Source organism: Hypanus sabinus, chromosome 13, assembly GCF_030144855.1.
Source record: "Hypanus sabinus isolate sHypSab1 chromosome 13, sHypSab1.hap1, whole genome shotgun sequence".
In the NCBI taxonomy this organism is placed as follows: domain Eukaryota; kingdom Metazoa; phylum Chordata; class Chondrichthyes; order Myliobatiformes; family Dasyatidae; genus Hypanus; species Hypanus sabinus.
In genome coordinates, this window is record NC_082718.1 from 27871443 (window position 1) to 27895045 (window position 23603).

The 23603-nt window shown below is 37.2% G+C and overlaps 1 protein-coding gene across 5 annotated transcripts in view; it reads left to right on the forward strand.

Annotated features, from left to right (window-relative positions):
* tasor2 (transcription activation suppressor family member 2) overlaps nt 1-23603 on the forward strand; it is a 179057-nt gene that overhangs the window by 35945 nt on the left and 119509 nt on the right. For all 5 annotated transcript variants that reach the window (XM_059987376.1, XM_059987375.1, XM_059987377.1 and 2 more), the window contains one exon: nt 9987-10078. In XM_059987376.1, coding sequence (XP_059843359.1) covers nt 9987-10078 — 92 coding nt within the window. The remainder of the gene's footprint in view (nt 1-9986; nt 10079-23603) is intronic.

The window sequence follows — 23603 nt, forward strand, 5'->3', positions numbered from 1 at the left end:
AAAAAAACATACATAATAGTTACAATATAAATGAGTTTACCAAGACATAAGCCATAAGATATATGTATGGACATAGTAAATCTAAATATTTCATAATGTATAATATAAAAAAAACAGAAAAAAGAAAGAAAAACCCCCCCCCAAAAAATTTATATAATGCAGAACTAGCTAATCTAATCTAATAACTATAACTAATAAGTAATATAAAAGAAAAAAAACAAAAAAAGAAGGAAAAAGAAAAAAAAAACGGGCTGTTTATAATATCTCACAAAAAGAAGTATTCATCAATGCCGTCACTTCCGGTCCTCTCAAAATACATAAGCTGAAAACTGGGAAATCAAATGAACTTGGCACAGGGTCATATTACATCATATGAAAATGTTGAATAAATGGTCTCCATAACTTTTCAAATTTAATAGAAGTCTCAAAAGTACCACTTCTAATTTTTTCTAAATTTAAACATAACATAGTTTGAGAGAACCAATTAAATACAGTGGGAGGATCAATTTCTTTCCAGTTCAGCAATATAGATCTTCTAGCCATCAGAGTTAGAAATGCAATCATTCGACGGGCTGAAGAAGATAAATGCAGTGAATCTAACATTGGTAAACCAAAAATTGCGGTAATAGGATGAGGTTGTAAATCAATATTCAAAACCGCAGAAATAATATCAAAAATATCTTTCCAATATTTCTCCAAAAATGAACACGACCAAAACATGTGAGTTAAAGACGCAATTTCAGAATGACATCTATCACAAATAGGACTTATATGAGAGTAAAAATGAGCTAATTTATCCTTGGACATATGGGCCCTATGTACGACCTTAAATTGTATTAGTGAATGTTTGGCACATAACGATGATGTATTAACTAATTGAAGAATTCTATCCCAATTCTCACTAGAAATACTAAAACTAAGCTCTCTTTCCCAATCCTGTTTAGTCTTATAAAGAGGCTCTGAACGTATCTTCATAATTATATTATAAAGTTTTGAAATAAGCCCTTTTTGAAAAGGGTCTAATTCAAATAAACTTTCCAAAGTATCTGAAGGCACAAAATTTGGAAACGTAGAGAGTACAGAACTTAAAAAATGTCTAATCTGTAAATATCTAAAAAAATGAAATCTCGGCAAGTTATATTTGTTGGATAATTGTTCAAAAGACATGAAACAATTATCTAAAAATAAATCAGAAAATCTTAGTAATCCCTTAGTTTTCCAAGCTGAATAAGCTTGATCTATAATGGAAGGGTGAAAAAAACAATTAGATACAATAGGACTATTTAAAACGAATTGAGTCAACCCAAAAAATCTCCAAAATTGAAACCATATACGCAATGTATGTTTAACTATCGGGTTGTCAATCTCTTTCGGCAATTTAGAAAGAGCAAAAGGGAGAGAAGTCCCTAAAATAGAACCCAAAGCATAAGCTGATACCGATTTATTTTCTAAACTCACCCAACAAGGGCCAAAAAATCTTTCAACCAACATAACAAATATCTAATATTAACTGCCCAATAGTAAAATCTGAAATTAGGTAATGCTAACCGGCCTTCCTTTTTTGTCTTCTGTAAATATGTTTTACCTAACCTGGGATTTTTATACTGCCATATATATGAAGAAATTTTAGAGTCAACATTAGTAAAAAAAGATTTCGGGATAAAAATTGGTATCGCTTGAAAAATATATAAAAACTTAGGTAAAATAACCATCTTAATAGCATTAATCCTACCTATTAGGGATAGAGACAAAGGTGACCACTTAGTAAACAAACCTTTAATCTGATCAATTAAGGGTAAAAAATTAAATCTAAACAAATCTTTATGGTTTTTTGTGATTTTGATCCCTAAATAAGTAAAAGAGTCATTAACTAATTTAAAGGGTAAATTTCCATAAATTGGGACCCGTTTATTCAATGGAAACAATTCACTTTTATTAAGATTTAACTTATACCCAGAAAACTCACTAAATTGAGCCAATAATGATAAAACTGCTGGAATGGATTTCTCCGGGTTAGAAATGAATAATAATAAATCATCTGCATACAAAGATAACTTATGAATATCTGTCCCACGATTAATACCCAAAATATCCTGTGATTGTCTGATGGCAATTGCCAAAGGTTCTAAGGCAATGTTAAATAGTAATGGACTAAGAGGACATCCCTGTCTAGTGCCCCGAAATAGGCGAAAAAAGGGAGATCTTTGATTATTGGTAACCACTGAGGCTACTGGAGTATGATAAATCAATTTAATCCATGATATAAATATCGGACTAAAATTAAACTTCTCCAACACATTAAATAAGTAAGGCCATTCAACTCTGTCAAATGCTTTCTCCGCATCTAATGAAATCACGCATTCTGAAGTATCATGTGAGGGAGTATAAACAATATTCAACAATCTCCTAATGTTAAAAAAAGAATAACTATTTTTAATAAAGCCAGTTTGATCATCTGAAATAATTTTGGGTAATACCTTCTCCAATCTAGATGCCAGTAACTTAGAAAAAATCTTGGAGTCTACATTCAATAAAGATATAGGTCTATAGGAAGCACAGTTAGTAGGGTCTTTATCTTCAATATTAGAGAAATGGAAGCTCTATAAAAAGATTGTGGCAAATTCCCTAATCTAATGGCCTCCCCAAAAACCTTACCTAACCAAGGGGAAAGAGTAGCGGAAAAAAATTTAAAAAATTCAACTGTATAACCATCTGGACCCGGTGCTTTCCCAGAATTCATTGAGGAAATAGCCCCCTTAATTTCTACATCCGTAATAGGAGTATCCAATATCAAAAGATGATCAGATGATAACCTTGGGAAATTTAATTTTCCAAGAAAATCAGACATGGTATTATAATCTTGAGGAAATTCAGATTGATACAGGGAGGTACAGAAATCTTGAAATGCCTTATTTATCTCATCATGATTAACTGTCAGATTCCCATTCTGCTGACCAATCTTAGTGATTTGACGTTTAACCAGAGCATTCTTCAATTGACTAGCTAACAGTTTACCAGATTTATCACTATGTATATAAAAATCAGATTTAGTTTTCATTAATTGATTTTCAATTGAGGATGTAAGTAATAAACTATGTTCCATTTGAAGTTCAACCCTTTGTTTGTAAAGCTCCTTACTAGGAGCAATCGAATATTTCTTATCAATCTCTTTAATTTTATCAACCAATAAAAGAGTTTCCATCTTGATATGTTTCCTCAAACCAGCAGAATAAGAAATAATCTGTCCACGTATATAAGCTTTAAAAGTGTCCCAAAGTGTTCCGCAGGAAATATCATCTGTAGAATTAATTGAGAAGAAGAAGTCGATCTGCTCCTCCATAAATTTTATAAAGTCAGAGTCTTGCAACAAGGTAGAGTCAAATCGCCATTGTCTAGCATTAGAAGCTGTATCTGTAAATTTCATAGAAAGTAATAACGGAGCATGATCAGAGATAGCTATAATATCATAGTTACAACCGATTACCAATGGAATAAAACAAGAGTCTACAAAAAAATAATCAATTCTTGAATAAGAGTGATAAACATGTGAGAAAAAAGAAAACTCTTTGTCTTTAGGATGCCGGAATCTCCAAATATCAAAAACTCCATTGTCAGTCAAAAAAGAGTTAATACAAGTGGCCGACTTATTAGGTAAAGTCTGAATAGATAAAGATTTATCCATCAGAGGATTTAAACAACAATTAAAGTCACCACCCATTATTAACTTATATTCGTTTAGATTGGGTAAAGAAGTAAATAAAGACTTAAAAAAGTCAGGACAATCCACATTTGGAGCATAAACATTAACCAAAGCAACCTTTTTATTACAAAGTAAACCCGTAATTAACAAAAATCTGCCATTCGGATCCGAAAAAATATCATGTTGAACAAATGAAATAGAGGAGTCAATAAAAATTGAAACTCCTTTTACTTTAGCATTCGAATTTGCGTGATACTGTTGACCCCGCCAAAATCTAAAAAAACGAAATTTGTCCTCCCTCCTCACATGAGTTTCTTGTACAAAAATGATATGAGCATTAAGTCTTTGGAATACTTTGAAAATCTTCTTTCGTTTAATTGGATGATTTAAACCATTAGTATTCCAAGACACAAAATTAATGGTCTGAGCCATAATTCTAAAATCAACCCTTTGGTATAGAAAGGGTTAACCAACTTATAAACTCATGCACCCGGAAGAGGAACAAAAGTAGTGAGAAAACCCGGAAGTGACAACAACACAGACATATTTGAAGTTCAAAAACAGCCCGAATAAAAAAACTAACACAAACTGGTACAAAAAAAATAGAATTAGAAAACAGACCATCCCCCCACCCCCCAAGAAAAAGAGAAAAAGCCAAAATATGACTTAAAAAGAGAAAAAGTAAGACTAATCCTACCCCCATGTCAGCTGAAGAACACTCCATATAAAAAGGATATATATAAAAGAATCACCCCAACTTTAAAAATAAAATCGCTATAATAAAAACCATATTTCTAAGTATAGTTAGTTGTAAAAAGAATAAAAATATAATCACTAAAAAACAATTATAACTCGGGCTCTGGCCCAGACAAAACAAAAAATATTTAAGCTAAGATAAGCGATGCATTGTACGGAAGAAACGCGAAAAATATAAACATAATGCCATCTTAAGCAAAACCAAAAATCTTTTCCAAAAAACCACCATCTTAATGAAGGAAAAATTTACCTTCAAAGAATTAAAAATATACCTTCGAAGGAACAAAGTTAATAGACAAGTATGTAGTTAAATGATTAAAGTGTATAAGGCAAAACAATTAACATGACGCAAACACACTAATTTGAGTATAAAGTGCAGGATGAACCTACACCAGTAACCAGATTTTAATTCTGGTTTAAGAGATCGAGAACCATCTTACACGATCAGAATCATTCATTTATTAAAGACTAGTGTCTGTAGCAGTAGGGAAGTTCTCCTCCAGATATTTTCTCGCTTCTGAAGTTGAAATGAAAACCTGTCGTGGAGCATTCGACGGAGAAATTCGAAGCTTCGCAGGGTATAGAAGCGCAGGTTTCAGATTTTTCTCATAACATTCAGCCATCAACGGTTTAAAAAGAGCCTTCTTTTTAAAAGATCTGAACTAAAATCTTCGATCAGGCGGAAGCAAAAATCTTTGATTTTAATCATTCCTACCCGACGAGCTGCTCTTATAACTTGTTCTTTGTCATGTACATAATGGAACCGGACAATTACCACCGAAGGTTTGTCTGTAACACTCGGTGATCGACGCCGAATTCTATGTGCCCGATCCAATAAAGGGGGGTTATTCGGGAAAATCATCGGAAACGCTTCTTTTAAAAGTTGAACAAAATATTTCGAAGGGTCATCTTTTTCTATGCCGTCTGGAAGACCAAGTATACGTAAGTTCTGTCTTCTGGACCGATTCTCAAAATCGTCACTCTTGGCTTTAAGGGCTTCCATCAGCTTAATGGTCGAAATTAAATCCTGTTGCAGTTTTCCAATAGTCAAATCTCGCTTCCGAGCTTCTTGCAGAGACGCAATAAGAGCTTGTTGCTGTTTAATTACTAAATCCGTCTTAACCATGTACTCTTGAAAAGCCTTTATATCTTCTTTAAAAAATTGTTTTAGTTCAGCAAATTTTTTATCCAAAACCTCCATAAACAATTCAAAAGTTAATTGTGTTTGTTGTGTCGGAGCCTGCTTTTTTCCGTTACCGTTCGGATTACGTCCGGGATCCCGTCCCTTAGACCTGAGAGACATTTCTGTTTGCATATCTTCAAAAGTTCACAACAAACTCTTGGCAGTAAATCCAAAAAAAAGAATAAAGAAACTTTCGATATAGGTAAAAATAAGCTGAATAAGGGTGATCAAAGGTTAAAAAAAGTAAAGGTTATGGAGTGAATCCAAAACGGTACTCACTCCATGAGCGTCTCCAGCTGACTCCGGTTATTCCTTCTTGTGGGTCTGTAAGCTATTGTTGGCGGGTTTTTGGGGAGTCGGCGCGAGGGGGTGAGGGAGAGAGGACGCGATGCTGTAAGCTGGGCGACGGAGTGGATCCCGAGCGGGGATCTGAGGCTATGGTTTTCAGCAAGGAGAGGAGACAAAGACAGACGTGCTGGGGGTGCTTGGTTGATCACTTCGGGTGGTCCTGAGCTACGAGTCGAGGAGGACGGAGGGGATTGAATGGTGGCCAGAAGACTTCGTTAATTGAGCTCCAACGGTTGTGCATGAAGTGGTTTGGACTTTGATAAGTTTGGCGCCTTTTCTTTACTTTCTTTTCCTTCGTATATACTGTATTGTTATTAATTGTAGCCCCCTGGCACGCCGTAGGCTCGCTCAGCTTGCTTCCGTCTAGGGCAGGGATCGGCAACCCGGGTCTCTTTCATCTCTGTGCTGCGGCTCCCTGTGGCTTTGGAAAATAAATGATGAGTATTTAATTAAAATGTATTTTATGTTAGTTTGTTAGTTTTTGAAATGTAATTCTAAATTTGAAGATTATGGTGATCTTGTACAATCTAAATAAAACGTGTTTTTTGTCGCTATTAATATATGTCACCACTGCCAATGCCTGACACCCGCCAGTGCGCGATTTCTTTAATTTTTCGATCCAAGGTAGGCTAACTATGGAGAATTCTAAAAAAAGAAAAGTGACTGAAGAAAACAGAACGTTTAATGATACGTGGGCAGATTCATTTGCTTTCACTGCTGACGAGACTGGTTTACCGGTATGCTTAATATGCAATGAGAAGCTAGCAAACAACAAAAAGTCAAAAGTCGCAAGTCATTTCCACAATAAACACGCAGCCTTTGCTCAAAAATAGCTGGATGGAGATGAGAGAAAAAAAGCCGTTTCGGAACTGATGCGGAAGGTTGATCTGAGCAAAAATCATTTCAAGAAGTGGATGAAGTCTGGAAAATCAACTACGTATGCTAGTTTTGTTGCCGCTCAGGAAATAGTCAGGCACGGGAAGCAGTTTACAGATGGTGAATATTTAAAAGAATCTTTCATTAAGATTTCAGAACATCTATTCACGGACTTTAAAAACAAGAGTGAAATTGTGCAGAAAATCAGGGATATGCCCCTCTCTGCGAAGACTGTCAAAGACAGAACCATAAAAATGGCAGAAGACATCACAAGACAGCAAATTAAAGACATCAATTCAGCTGTGGCCTACTCGATTGCCTGTGACAAGTCTAAAGACAAAGGTGATATTGAACAAATAGCGCTGTTCTGCCGGTATGTAAACTCTGCCGGGGCACAGGAAGAAATGATTGAGTTGATACCTCTAAAAGGCCAAACACGGGGGAAGGACATCTGTGAGGCTGTCTTGAATTGTTTAAGAACCAAAGGAATAAAGACCACTCACCTGGTGTCAGTAGCTACTGATGGGGCACCAAGTATGACAGGAGCGCACAAGGGATTTGTGGCTTTACTGCAGAAGTCGCTGGACAGAAAGCTGCTGACTTTTCACTGCATCTTGCACCAAGAGGCACTGTGTGCTCAAACATTTCCTCCGGAATGCACAGAAGTAATGGATGTTGTCATTCAGATTGTCAATAAAATAATGGCAAAAAGTTTAAATCACCGTCAATTCCGTTTGTTACTGGGCGAGCTGGAAAGCGCATATTCTGATCTCCTGCTGCACAACAAAGTCCGGTGGCTGTCAAGAGGGGAGGTGCTGAAACGCTTTGTCACGTGTCTGGAAGAAGTGAAAACTTTCCTAGGCAGCAAAGGGCTCACCTTTCCTGAGCTGGAACAGCCAGAGTGGCTGGAAAAGCTACACTTCATGGTAGACATGACAGCGCACCTGAACACGCTGAACACAGCTCTTCAGGAGAAAGGATGCACAGCCCTGCACATGTTGGAGGATGTTTTGGCATTCGAGCGCAAGTTGACAGTGCTTGCCAGAGATTTACAGAAAGGCACATTGTCTCACTTCCCCAATTTTAGAGAGTTCAAACAAGCTCACAACATGGTAAATTTGGAGTATTTACATTCTGCAATCATCGCAATGCAAACATCGTTTGGGAAACGCTTCTGTGAGTTCAGAGAGGGAAAAAACACATTATCCTTTCCGGTCACTCCCCTAAGCATCGATCCATCCCTACTGAATACGACTGCATTGGCAGGTGTGAGTCAACCTGATCTTGAGATGGAACTGGCCAACATAGCCAACAAAGACATATGGGTGTCCAAGTTTAGACGCTTGACAGCAGACCTTGAAGATGTTGCCTGTCAGAAGGCCGTTCTTGCTCAGAATCACAAATGGAGTGATACTGAAAACCTCCCCGAACCGGACAAACTTGTGTTCGAAACATGGAATGCTATCCCCGACATTTATGTAAACATTAAAAAGTATGCACTTGGAGTCCTGTCGATCTTTGGATCCACATATGTATGTGAGCAGGTGTTCTCCAACATGAACGTTATTAAAAACAAACATCGCACACGCCTCACAGATGACAGCTTGCGATCCTGTGTAAGGATGAAGGTGACATCATACAGCCCTGATGTGCAGACGCTGTGCGCTGAGGTCCAGGAGCAGAAATCCCATTAACCAAGTATGATAAATATTTTAATTGCCTATTATTTTACATATTTTCATATTTTTTCATTGTTCAGTGAAATAGACCTTTTATTTTTCAGGTTGACAGCTGGCTGACGTTATTTTTGGTTTGCTGCTGGCGGACAATTTAAGTTCGGCGTTTTTCATAAATACAAGAAGGACTCAAACAGACAATGAGTATTTTACTTAAAAGTAACCTTCAACCCAATGTCTTTTTTTCGGAGTTCAAAATGTTTTTGTTGCATGCAGAAATATAATTTCGTTTTCTCTACAAGAGTTCATCGATTTCATAAATGCAACACATTATAGTTTGTTTATACATAGCATAAAGGCAAAAAAAACATTGCATGTAGTGTTATTTTTTAAATGTCAAACAGGTTTTGTGGCTCCCAGTGTTTTCTTTTCTGTGGGAAACAGGTCCAAATGGCTCTTTCAGTGGTAAAGGTTGCTGACCCCTGGTTATTGTAACTATTATGTATGTTTTTTTTCATATGTAATGAAATGTGTATGTTGGTAATTTCTTTATCAATATATCATCTGTATTCTGTCCATATTACTAATATTAATAAAAAGATTTAGAAAGAAAAGAAAGAAAGACCCCTGGTCTAGGGGGAGCTGCCTTCGGCTATCGCCAAACTGGATAATCAGCTTGTGTGAATGCTGTGTGATGTCCCCACCCTGCCAGATACAGACAGTACACTGTATACAATTAAATGATTACACTTTATAGATATTACTAGAACTAAGTGATTAATAATTTACAGTATATATGAAGGAAAAGAAAATTGGAAGTTTGTTGGAAATTTTCAACAAATTTTGGAAATTTGATTTTGTTGGAAATTTTCTAGTATAATCAATTCAAGTAGCAGTTTTTTGCTTAGGTTGAAGTGTAGTGTGAAAGGTAAAAACACTACTGTAGAAAATATACACTTGCAACATGTTAGATATGGGCTTTTATTTTCAAAGTTGCTTTGTCACTGTATTCCTTAAACTGTGATATGTTTTAGACTTGAGTTATGGTTTGCTGGATATGTGCGCAAAATGTTTGAGATTGTTATGTTTATAGCAATAACCGGGTGCTGTACATTCTATTTGGTTTTTGTCGTGCTGAGTTTGGATTGGATTTGGAACAAGTTTTAATTTTACTTCCTGTATCCCTAACTAATGATGTCACAACTGCTTTGCGTCGACTTCGGCTCAGAAGTAGACACTGATCGTGTTAATGATTGAATTCCATGTGCCTGCTGCCTTAAAGAAAAGGGAACAGTCTAATCTCCAAATCTACTCGTACTCTTGATGCTTGGACTTGTGGTGTAAGTTCAAAGCCTTTGGAATAAGGCTTTGGTTTTAGAGGGTTTAAGTTGTGAATGATTGTTGCTGTGGAGACTAATTAACTTCAGTATTTCTTATTGCTTTACAGGAGTGTATCTTTGTAAATTTTCTGACTTCCTTCATCCTACACCATGGTGGCATGGGAAGCAAGGCTATATTCTTATATTTAAAGTAATTAAGGTAAAGTAACAGAAAGCATTGTGCTTGTATGTTAATCAGATGATCTCTTTAATTTTAAGTTATTTTTAGTGCAGCCACTTCTTTCTGTGAAACTGGTTCTTGGAGCTTTCTGTATTGTCTATCTATAACAAAGACACTATTATTTCCTGTACACAACTCTATTCCTGCCACAGTGTTTCAGACATTTGGTATCCTTTACCTGCTGGGAATTTCAGAAAAAATATCTCTTTGAACTTCTAAGTATTTCAGCAAACTAATCTTGGAACAGGGTGTGTTTCATTTATTGATTGTATTGTGCTGTCCCTTACATCTTCAATATGTTCTTTTTCATAAGGATATCTCTGGCAAAGCTAGTGTTAATACTGTGCATTGGTTAACACACTGCGCTAGCCACTGAACAGGAGTTCTAAATTTACCACAAATAGATTTGTCCCTCTAATCACACCCATTACGTCAAAGTCATTTTCTTTTTGTTGCTTTGTAATTTTTTTGTAATTTCAAAGCTTCTAAATTGGAATTGGTTTATTATTGTTGCACAGACGGAAATGCAGTGGAAAGCTTGTCTTGCATTCTGTTCAAATCATTACACAATGATACCGATTACAAGGTAAAACAATAACAGAATACAGAATAAATTGTAACACTGCAATGCAACTCGACCATAAGGCGCAAGGTCCTAACAAGTTAGGTTGTGAGGTTAAGAGTCCATTTTATCAAATCAGTGAACCATTGAATTGTCTTATAACAGCTGGTTAGAAGCCGACCTTGAACATCGTGGTATGTACCTTCAGGCTTTTTTATCTTCTTCCTAATAGAAGAGGGGAGCAAAGGAAGTGTCCAAGTGGAAAGTGTCTTTGTTTATGCTGTCTGCTGTACTGAGGCAAGGAGAAATATAGATAGAGGCCATAAAAGAGGAAGTTGGCTTCTATGATGTGCTGAAAGATCCCTGCAGTTTCTCGGAATCAAATGCTGAGTAATTGCCATGGTATGATGCATTTCAAATAGCAGGCTTCCTATGGCGCATTAATAAAAATTGAGTGGAAATAATAAAGCAAAAGTTAAAGGGAAGCTTTTAAGAACCAATAGAAGACAACTAGAAAAAACATATAGAGAAAAGTTGAAATACGAAGATAAGCTGGCCAGTAATACACAAGAGGATACAAACCATTATTTCAGATATATAAAGAGTGAAAGAGAGATGACAGCTGATAACGGACCGCTGGAAAATAACACTAGTGAAGTAGGAATGGGGGTCTAACAAACTTAATACGTATTTTGTGTCAGTCTCATTGTGGAAGACACCAGCAGCATGCCAGAAATGCTAGAGTGTCAGGTGGTAGAAGTGAGTGCCAATACTATTACTAAAGAGAATGTGCTTGGGAGGCTGAAAGATCTGAAGTCACCTGGACCAGATGGACTACACCCCAGGGTTCTGAAAGAGGTGGCTGAAAAGATTGTGGAGGCATTAGTAATTATCTTTCAAGAATCACTAGATTCTGGAATGATTCCTGAGGAATGGAAAATTGTAAATGTCACTCCACTCTTTAAGAAGGCAGAAGTAAGAAATTATGGGCCAGTTAACCTGAGTCAAAGTCAGCATGGATTTCTAAAGGGGAAACCTTGCCTGACAAATTTGTTGGACTTCTTTAAGGAAATAACAGGCAGGACAGACAAAGGAGAGTCAGTGGATATTGTTTATTTGGATTTTCAGAAGGCCTTTGATAAGGTGCCACATGTGAGGCTGCTTAACAAGATAAGAGCCCATTGTATTACAGGAAAGATACTACCATGGATAGAAGATTGGCTGGCTGGCAGCAGGCAAAGAGTGGGTATAAAGGAGGCCTTTTCTGATTGGCTGCGAGTGGTTTTCCGTAGTGGTCAGTGTTGGGACAGCTTATTTTCACCTTTTTACTGTATGGTGGAATTGATGGCTTTATGGCTAATTTTGAGGATGATGATAACATAGGTGGAGAGAAAGATGGTGTTGAAGAAAGAGGGAGTCTGCAGAAGGACTTAGGACAATGAACAAAGAAGTGGCAGATAGAATATAGTGTTGGGAACTGTATTGTCGTGCGCTTTATTAGAAAGAGTAATGGTGTGTACTATTTTCTTTTTTTAAATTTTTTAAATTAGTTTTTTAATGCATTTTCTACATCACTACAGACAGGAAAAAAAAACCCCAAATCAAAATGAAGAAAATTAATACAGTGCAAAAAATAAACATACAATATTACTATAATACAAAAAAAGATAATTGAGAAAGCACCCAAATTGAAGACATGTAAAATTAGTATCCTCCCCAAGCCCCACAACAAAAAAAAACTCCAGACCAACCACAACACAATATAGAGAATATAAATCAGGACATTCAAACCCCCAAAACTGCAAATACACTTAAAAACATAATAATGCCTACTACCAAAAAAAAGAGCTGAAAGCAAGGGACCGAAAAAAAAACCTTAGTTAAGAGGAAGATTATGAAAGTACTCAATAAAAGGTCCTCAGACCTTATGGAACTTTATATCCGAATTAAGAACTGAATAATGAATTTTTTCAAGGTCTAAGCAGGACATAATATCATTAAGCCAGTGAGCATGCGTGGACGGGGCAACATCTCTCCATCTAAGGAGGATTAAACGTCTAGCCAGAAGAGAAGCAAAAGATAATATTCGACACTTAGTCGAACTCGAACGTAAATCTGTCTCACCCAAAAAACCAAACAAAGCAATTAAAGGGTTAGGTTCTAAGTGGTGGCTCAAAATATAAGATAAAGTTATGAAGACATCTTTCCAAAATTTCTCCAAGCTGGGACAGAACCAGTACATATGAATAAGAGAGGCCTCGCCTCTTTTGCACTTATCACAAAGAGGACTAATATTCGGGTAAAATTGAGATAGTTTAGATTTAGACATATGGGCTCTATGAACAATCTTAAACTGTAAAAGGCAATGGCGAGCACAAAGAGAGGTTGAATTAACCGATTTGAGAATCGAGTCCCAAGTCTCATCAGATAAAGAGATATTTATATCATGCTCCCAAGCCATTCTAATTTTATCCACAGGGGCACGCCATAAGAATGCTAATTTATCACGAATAAATGATATTAAACCTTTACCCTGTGGATTAATAGAAAGAAATAAATTCATAACATTTTTCTCAGGAATTTCAGGGAAGTTAGGAATTAAAGGATTAATAAAGTGTCTAATCTGGAGGTATCTAAATAAATGAGCATTGGGCATTGAACTTAACAGAGAGCTGTTGAAAAGATGCGAAGCGATTATCAAAAAAAAGATCTTCAAAATGTCTAATGCCCTTCCTATACCAATCATGGAATGTTGAATCATACATTGTAGGTAAAAAAAGGTTATTATGTAAGATAGGACTAGAAAAGGAAAAACCATAGAAACCATAAAATTTCCTAAACTGAGCCCATATTTGCAAAGTGTGTCTAACAAGAGGATTAACAATTAATCTGGACAAGCTACTAGGGAGTACAGAGCCAAGAAGTGCAGAAATAGATAAATCTTTAGTGGAACTCAACTCCATTGCCACCCAATTAGGGCACTCGGGTTGGCCATGGAAAAAAGACCAAAAGGTAGCACAACGTATATTGGCTGCCCAATAATATAAACGAAAGTTAGGTAAAGCCATGCCACCCTCTTTTTTAAATTTTTGGAGATAAACTTTATTAATTCTAGAATGCTTATTCTTCCACAGATATGACAAAATAATAGAGTCTAAGGAATCAAAAAAAGATTTAGGAATAAAAATTGGGATTGATTGAAATAAATATAAAAATTCAGGGAGAACATACATTTTAACAACATTAATACGACCTACCAAAGACATAGATAGAGGTGACCATTGTGACAGACTTTGTTTTGTAGTATATAAAAGATTGGCAAAAATTTTCACGAAAAAGATCTTTAAACTTCCTTGTGACTGTAATCCCAAGATAAGTACATTGATTATGAACGACTTTAAAAGGGAGGTCACAAAATGTTAATTCTTGTGCTTCTTTATTAATTGGGAAAAGTTCACTCTTATGTAAATTAAGTTTATAGCCAGAAAACTGGCTAAACTGATCAAGAAGTGAAAACATTGGAGATAAGGATGTAGACGGATTTGAAAGAAAAAGTAATAAGTCATCAGCATAAAGAGAAACTTTATGCTGAACAACCCCCCTCTAAATCCCGGTCAATTCAGGACAGCTTCGAAATGCTATCGCCAAAGGTTCTATAGCCAAATCAAAGAGAAAGGGACTTAAAGGGCATCCCTGATGGGTGTCACTTTTGAGGTTAAATAACTGGGAGTTCTGAAAATTAGTCAAAACAGAGGGAGTAGGACACAGATACAGCAATTTGATCCAAGAGATAAAACTTTGACCGAAGTCAAATTTTTCTAAAACTGCAAAAAGGTAGTTTCACTCTATACAATCAAATGCTTTCTCCGCATCGAGGGAAATAACACATTCAGGAATCCCAAATGAAGGTGAATATAAAGTGTTAAATAAATGCCAAATATTAAAAAAAGGAAGACGGTTTTTAATAAAACCAGTTTGATCAGAAATAATAGAGGGAATAACAGTTTCTAATCTATAAGCCAAAACTTTGGCCAAGATTTTAACATCAACATTAAGCAAAGAAATCGGCCTATACGAGGAACACTCTGTTGGGTCTTTACCCTTTTTTAATAAAAGAATAATAGATTCCTCATTAAAAGAGGGTGGCAATTTACCGTAATTAAACGAGTCAGATAATACTGAGAGTAACTGAGGAGAAAGAAGTGAAGAGAATGATTTATAAAACTCTACGGGGAACCCATCAGGTCCGGGAGATTTCCCTGAAGACAAAGCAGAAATTGCAAAAGATATTTCTTCTGATGATATAGGCGCATTAAGTTTGGCTTTAAAATCAGATGAAAGTGAAGGAATATTCAGATTATTTAAAAAATGATCAACAGAGATATTCTCAATCAGAGATTCAGAGGAATAAAGTAGAGAGTAAAAATTTTTAAATGCGTCATTGATTTCTAAGTGATCCAATGTAAAGTCTCCATTCTCCTTCCGGATCTTTGTAATATGTTGTTTAGCTTTGGAACGCCTCAGCTGATTGACTAGAAATTTACCAGATTTGTCACCATGAATATAAAAGCGACTCTTACTTTCAAGAAGTTGGCATTCAACAGGTTGAGTAGACAGAAGATTAAATTTAGTTTGAAGTTCTACACGCTTCTTGTATAATTCAGGATTCTTAGTTTGAGCATACAGTTGATCTAATTCTTTAATCTGATTAATGAGGTCTAATCAATCTGTACAGGACTTTCTATTAAGATTTGCTGTATAGGAGATTATTTGACCCCTCAAATATGCTTTCATGGCATCCCAGACAATCTGGGATGACATTTCAGATGACGTATTGGTGTTAAAATAAAAGGTTATCTGATCCTTAATAAATTTTAGAAAATCATCCGATAATAAAGTCGAGTCAAGACGCCAGTGTTTATTCCTCTGAGGGAGACCAGGAAAATTTAAAGACAAAGCAATTGGGGCATGGTCAGAAATCAGTATACTCTGATAATCACAAGAATAGACAAATGGAATAAGTTGATTCTCAAGTAAAAAGTGCCGTAAATTCCAGACTATAAGCGGCTACTTTTTTCCCACGCTTTGAACACTGCGGCCTATACTACAGTGCGGCTGATGCATGTTTTTTTTTCATGCCGCCAAAAACATTTTGCCTCGTAACAGTAGACTGTTATGAATCCCGTAACTGGAGAACTTACCAGCAAAGATAGAGAGGTCCGTTGAAGTCTGATGTCACTATTTTCAAACGTTTTATTTATAAAGGGACACAAAAGTAGGGTTAATACATACATTCAGATAGTGCACATCATCAACACTCAATCTAAAGCGCGGGTATAGTAATACTCATCATTAAGTGAGCTCTGCTGTTGTCTAGGGGTTAATAGATTGTCCGTTCGAAATATAAAAGTCACTCAAAGTCTGCAGGTCTCAGCCCTTTGAAAATCGCTGGGTTTCACGTGAGAGAGATTGGGGGAGAAGAGAAGAGAAAGAACTTGCCGAGTCTTGATGAATCTTCCGTGAAATGGGGGGAGCGTTGGTTTCCTCTCCCCGATGTTAGTTAAAAGCCGTTTTCTGTGATTCCAGCCACAAATTCCAATCCCGGAATCTAACGCATGTGGCTTCCTTCAGAATGGCTTCCCGCTACTGCGGGAACACTCTCGTGTCTTCTTGGTGCGTCTGAGGGAGCTGTCCCCCTGAGACTCTTCTTTATACTTCCTCACGGAGACGCAGGAGTCAATCAGGTTGGGATGATGCAATCTCTCTCTCAACCAGCCCACCTTGCCCAAGGGCTTTTCACATGGTCTCCATGAGACAATAGTCACTGTCGTCCCGGGTGAGACGTGCAATTTGGCACGTTTCTCTCTCTCTCTCTCCTACTGGGTCTACTGACCCCCCCCCCCTTCGACGGGTGCTCTTGTGATTCTCACAAAGGAGGGGGCTGGGATCATAGCAAGACCAATAAAATTGATGAGTAGTTCACAGAGGTCCAATGAAATTGTACGATAAATCAAGCGCACTTTCACAATTAAATTATTGTATATCAGTCATTTGTACTCACCCTCATCAACATGGAAAACACTCGAAGAAAAGCATATGATGCAGCTTTTAAGTTAAAGGCGATCAATAACTTTTCCTGGTAGGCTGCAGTATATATATTTTTTTACCAGTCGTTAGGAGATACTGGAATGTTGTTCGTGCACTGTTCAGTAAAAAAGTATACGCAATGTAATTTGTGTGTTACCGATACGTATGTATATTTAAAAGTAGCTATGTTACAGGCACTGTTCGAAAAAAAGCATTTGCAATATGTATTTGTTTATGTTACCATACGGATTTAATTAAAAGTTAAAAAATCCTCACGTGTAATATCTTTCTGTGTAAATATCTCATATTACAACGTGGGACACCTGCGGCTTAAAATCCGATGCGGCTTGTACAAGTACAAAATTGATTTTCTTTCTAAAATTAGAGCGTGCGGCTTTTAATCATGTGAAAAAAAAGAATAATCTCTCTCAGTAAGATGAAGGAAACGCCATATATCTGAGATACCATAATTAGAAAGAAAAGAGTGAATAGCTAAGGCAGATTTAGTAGGTAATCTAGTAACAGAGGACGATCGATCCAAATTAGGGTCTCACCAACAATTAAAATCGCCACCCAGTATAAGAGAGTATGACTTTAAATCTGGTAGTGAGGAGAAAAAATGTTCAAAAAAATTAACGTCATCAAAATTGGGAGCATACAGGTTTGCTAGTACAACTTTAGTATTATATAATTTATCAGAAACAATAATAAAACGGCCATTTGTATCAGATATCTCATAATGGAGTTCAAAAGGAATATTTGAATTAATAAGGATGGAGACCCCAGCTTTGGCGGCAAAGGATGAATGAAAATGCTGACCTGCCCACTTTGACAAAAGCCGAGAATTATCAAAACTATGAATATGAGTTTCTTGAAGGAAAGCAGTGTTAGCTTTGAGTTGTTTAATATGCGAGAAGACCTTCCTTCTTTTAACAGGATGATTCAATCCTTTTACATTCCAGCTCACAAATTTAAGTGTATTAACCATTATCAATTGTTAGTGCATAGAAGGTAGCAGGCATATAAAAAAATCAAGCAGTACAGTAACAGTCTGGGAGCAAAAATGTAAACATAGATCCGTAGAATCAAAACAGAGACATGTCCAGAATAATAAAGGAAAACAAAAGAAACAGTGAGTAGTGTTGGAACTGGAGAACCCACCCCACCTCGCAACCCAAAACTAGACGGCTACCTAAAAAAGCAGCTAGCTCTGCAAAAAAAAATTAACCCAAAAATGACTTCCAGTTCCGTATGATTAACAAAAGTTCTGTATAAATAATATAGCAAATAATAACTAATTTATGCACTAGAAAACAGAATTGCAAATAGGAACAACTTCAACAGAAGTATAAAACTTAATACAAAAAAAATCAGAAAAGAAAACTAAAACTAACCTACCCGTGAAAAATTATAAAAGATTAAAAGATAAAAAAGGGAGGGGGAAAAGGGGGAAATTATAAATTTAAAGAGAGTACTTATCAACTGTTTACAGAAAAAAAAGCAAAACTTAAACTGTAAATCAACCAGCAGGGAGGCCTTCAATAAAAACTCCAAACCTCCAAAACAAGTTAAAATCAAATGTAGTTCTCTATAGATAAAGTTATACAGAAATAAAATAGATTACACAAGTAAAATCTAAAAGTCCGCAGGGAAAAGTTAAACTTAAATCATCTATTTAGAAAAAACGCACCAAGTCCAGGGAGAGATTGACTACAGCCCTTAGAGTTTCAATAGTTAATGTCTGAATTATTCAAGTAAAGTCTGAGTTCGGAAAAAATAGCTTTACTTCGAGAGGTACTTATCAACCATTTTAGAAGGTCAGGCCGGTTCCGAAGAAGACGAGATGGCTGGAAGAATTCCAACAAATGCCTCAGCCTCCTTCACTGATTTAACCACTTATCTCCAGTAGTAAGCATAATTCGAAGATCGGCTGGATTCAGAGAGAGGGTCTGAATCTGCGATCAAAAAGCACTTTCATTACACCTTTAAACTCAGCACGCATCTTCAGAACCTGGGGGGCATAATCCTCCACAAAACGAATGACCGTATTTTGAAAAGCAAAAGTACCTCTGCGGCGTGCCTCCATAATCAAACGGTTTTTCACCTGGTATCGATGAAAGCATAAAATAACTGGCCGCGGACGGGAACCCAAAGTTGCACGAGGAACATAAATCCTGTGAGCCCTTTCAAGCTCAGGTGGAGTCGAAAGAAATTCTTTCCCGAAAATCTCAAAGAGAAAAGATGAAAAAAATTCAACGGAAGAGCCCTTTTCGGTGGCCTCTGGCAAACCAAGAATTCGTAGATTGCAACGTCTGCTCTGATTTTGAAGATCCACCATTTTGGAAGAAAGTTTACTGTTCTTCTCCGCTAGGTTGGAGCATAAAGTTTCAAGATGTTGAACATGGTGTTTTAAATCTTTAGAAGTTAAGTCAATGCGAGATAAATGTTCAGCATGTTCATCCACTCTAGCATTAATCTGATCCAATTTAGAATCCAGCTGGTTGAAAGAAGTTCTAAATTCAGTTTTAAAATCCGTTAAAATATCTTGTCGATGTTGTTCCAAAACAACAAGAATCTCAGTCGACAGAGCCGTGGAAGTTTCCTTTTTCCCGGTTTTAGTACTTTTGGTAGCCATTGTAAGATAGATGTGTTCGCAGGCAGGTAAAAGAGAACTAATAAAATACCTTACTAAGGTTTAAGAAGGGAGACATATAGTGCAAAGATAGGAAGTATAACAGAGCAAAAGATTGGAGCGACTAAACAATCGCCATCTTACTGGAAGTCCCCTGGACTATTTTCTAAATGGGGATAAAATTCAAAAATCAGAGGTGCAAAGGGACTTGGGAGTTCTTGTGCAGGATTCCCTAAAAGTTAACTTGCAGGCTGAGTCAGTGGCGAATGGTGTTCAGATTGCTTCTTTTCACGTTGTATGTCAGTGATTTGGATGATGGTGTTGATGGCTTTGTGTCCAAGTTTGTGGACAATGTGAAGATAGGTGGACGGCAGGTAGTGTTGAAGAAGCAGGTTGTCTGCAGAAGGACTTAGACAGATTGATGTAATAGCATCACAGATTCATAGAGAAGTGCAGCACAGAAATAGGCCCAGCTAGTCCATGCCAAAATACGTGAACTGCCTAGTCCCATCGAACATGGTGCATGCACCTGTGTTGGTTGCTCATTCCACACTCTCACGACCCTGTAAGTGAGGAAGTTTCCCCTCATGTTCCCCTGAAATTTTTCACCTTTTACCTTAACCTATGACCGCTAATTGTTGTCCCAACTAAACTCAGTGGAAAAAAATTACATACATTACTCCAAAATTAGGCCTCACCAATGTCTTATACATCTTTAAAAAAAAGCAACACGTCTCCTGTATTCAGTACTTTGATTTATGAAGGCCAATGTACCAAAAGCTTGCTTTACGACCCTATCTACCTGTGCTGCTACCTTCAATGAATTATGGACCTGTATTCCCAGATCCCTTACTTTTATTGCACTCCTCAGTTTCCTACTGTTCACTGTGTAAGACCTACCCTGGTTGGTCCTGCTGATGTGCAGCTGTTAGCACTTGTCTGCATTAGACTTCATCTGTCATTTTTCCAGATGGTTTAAATCCCACTGTAAGCTCTTTGCTGTCCACTACACCCCTAAACCTGGTGTCCTTTGTGTATTTGCTGATCCGGTTTACCACGTTATCATCCAGATTGTTGAAATAGATGACAAACAAAATAGACCCAGCATCAGTCACAGGCCTCATGTCAGAGAGGCAGCCATCTACTACCACTCTCTAGCTTCTCTCATAAAACCAATGTCTAATCCAATTTACTACCTCATCCTGAATACTGAGCGACTGAACCTTCCTGACCAACCTCCCAAGTGGCACCTGAACAAATGTCCTGCTAATGTCAATGTAGACAACATCCACTGCCTTGACTGCATCCACTTTCTTGGTAACTTCGTCGAAAAACTGTAAGGTTGGTTAGACATGACCTACCACACACAAAGCCATGCTGACTATCCCTAATCAGTCACTGTCTATCCAAATACTAATTTATATGGTCCCTCAGAATACCGTCCAATAACGTTCCCAGTGCTGATTTCAGCCTCACCAGCCTCCAATTTTCTGTTTTATTCTTAGAGACTTTCTTAAACAGCAGAACACCATTTGCTATCTTCCAGTCCTCTAGTACTTTGCTGGTCACTAGGGATGTTTTAAATATCTCTGCTACTGCCCCTGCAATTTCTTCACTTGCCTCCCACAGGCACTGGGGATTTATCCATCTTAGTTTGCCTCAAGACAGTAAACACCTCTTCTTCTGTAGTCTGTATAGTGTCCATGACCTCACTGCTGTTTTGCACACTTTTATAGACTCTGTGTCTGTTTCCTGAGTAAATACAGGTGCAAAAAATGCATTTAAGATCTCTCCCATTTATTTTGGCTCCATGCAAAGATTACCATTCTGATCTTCCAGAGCACTAGTTTTGTCTTTTGCAATCCTTTTGCTGTTAACATCTGCAGCATCTCTTAGGATTCTCCTTTGCCTTGTCTGCTAGGGCAAGCTCATGCCTTCTTTTAGTCCTCCTGATTTCTTTTTTTAAGTGTTCCCTTGCATTTCTTATACTCCATTTTTTTTCCTACCTGCATAATCGATGCTATGCACCTCCTTTTTTTAAAACCATGGTCTCAATTTCTCTTGGAAACCATGGTTCTCTAAACCGGTTATCTTTACCTTTTATTCTGATAGGCACATATAAGCTTTGTACTCCAAAATTTTCACTTTTGAAAGCCTCCCGCTTACCAAGCCTTTGCCAGAAAACAGCTTGTCCCAATCTATACTTGTCACATCCTTTCTGATAACATCAAAATTGGCCTTTCTCCAATTTAGAATCTCAACTTTTGGACCAGACCTATACTTTCCCAATATTTACTTTGAAACTAATGACATTATGATTACCACTACAAAATATTCCTCTACACAAACTTCTGTCACCTACCCTGTCTCATTCCCTAATAGGAGATCGAGTATTCCACACTCTGTTATTGGGACTTCTTTGTACTGATTAAGGAATCTTTCCTGAATACATTTGACAAATTCTATTCCATCTAGCCCTCTTACAGTATGGGAGTCCCAGTCAATTTGTGGAAAGTTAAAACCATCTACTATCAGAACCTTATGTTTCTGCAGCCTCTATACAAATTTGTTCCTCTAAGTCCTGTGGACTGTTGGGTGGTTTATAATATAGCCTCATTAATGCCGTCATAGATTTCTCATTCCTCATTTCCACCCGTAAAGTCTCACTGGCTGACTTCTACAGTCTGTCCTGATTAAGCACTGCCATGACATTTTACCTGACTAGTAATGCCACCCCTCCCCTTTTAATCCCTCCTGCTCTGTTGCATGTAAAACAACAGAAACCTAGAATATTGAGCTGCCAGTCCTGCCCCTCCTGCCACCACATCTCACTAATGGCTACAATAGGGCAATATTACAATAGTCATGGGGGATTTTAATATGCAGGTAGATTGAGAAAACCCAATTGGTGCTGGATCTCAAGAGGGCAAATTTGTAGAACGAAATGGCTTTTTCAAGCAGCTCATGATTGAGTCCACTAGGGGATCAGCTATTCTGGATTGGGTGTAGTGTAATGAACCAGAATTGTTTAAAGAGCTTAAGGTAAAGGAACCCTTAGGGGTCAGTAATCATAATCTGAAAGAATTCACCCTGCAATTTGAGGAGAAATTAAAGTCAATTGTATCAGCATTACAGTGGAGTAAAGGGAATTACTGAAACATGAGAGAGGAACTGGCTAAAATTGATTGGAAAGAAACACTAGCAGGGATGATGGTAGAGTGCAATGGCTGGAATTGCTGGGAGCAATTCAGAAGGTGCAGGATATACAAGTGTCTCTCTCCCCCCCCTTTACAAAGAAAGAGCATTCCTATGAAACCTTTCTTAAGCTGAAATAGCGTAAAGCGAAGAACCATTAATTTATATGGGGAAAATTTTTGTAAAAGCAAAAATCCTCTTTGTAATGCGAAAATAGGTTACTAATGTAGGTCTTTTGTAAAAGCAAAGCGACGTAAAGCGAACATTCGTAAAGTGGGGGACACCTGTATACATTCCAAAGAGGAAGAAGTATTCTAAACACAGGATGACACAACTGTGGCTGTCAAGAGAAATGAAAGCCAACATAAAAGCCAAAGAGAGGGCATACAGTAGAACAAAAATTAGTGGGAAGTTAGAGGATTAATAGCTTTTAAAAACCAACAGAAGGCAACAAAAAAAGTCATGAAGAAGGGAAAGATGGAATGTGAAGATAAGTGAGCCGATAATTTTAAAGAGGATACCAAAAATTCCTTCAGATATATAAAGTGTAAAAGAGAGGTGAGAGGAGATATCCGACCACTGGAAAGTGATGCTGGAATAGTAATGGAGGACAAGGAAATGCTGGATGAACTGAATAAGCATTTCTCATCTGTCTTTACTTTGGAAGACACTAGCAGTTTGCCGGAAGTTCAGGAGTATCAGGGTTCATAAAGTGAGTGAAGTTGCCATTACTAGAGAGAAGGTTCTTGGGAAACTGAAAGGTCTGAAGGTAGATAAGTTGCCTGGACCAGATGGTGTACACCCCAGGGTTCTGAAAGAGGTGCCTGAAAAGATTGTGGAGGTATTGGTAATGATCTTTCAAGAATCAGTTGATTCTGGTATGGTTCAGGGGGACTGGAAAATTGCAAATGTCATTCCACTCAAGAAGGGAGAGAGGCAGAAGAAAGCAAACTATAGGCTAGTTAGTGTGACTTCAGTGGTTGGGACGATGTTGGAGTTGATTGTTAAGGATGTGGTTTTGGGGTACT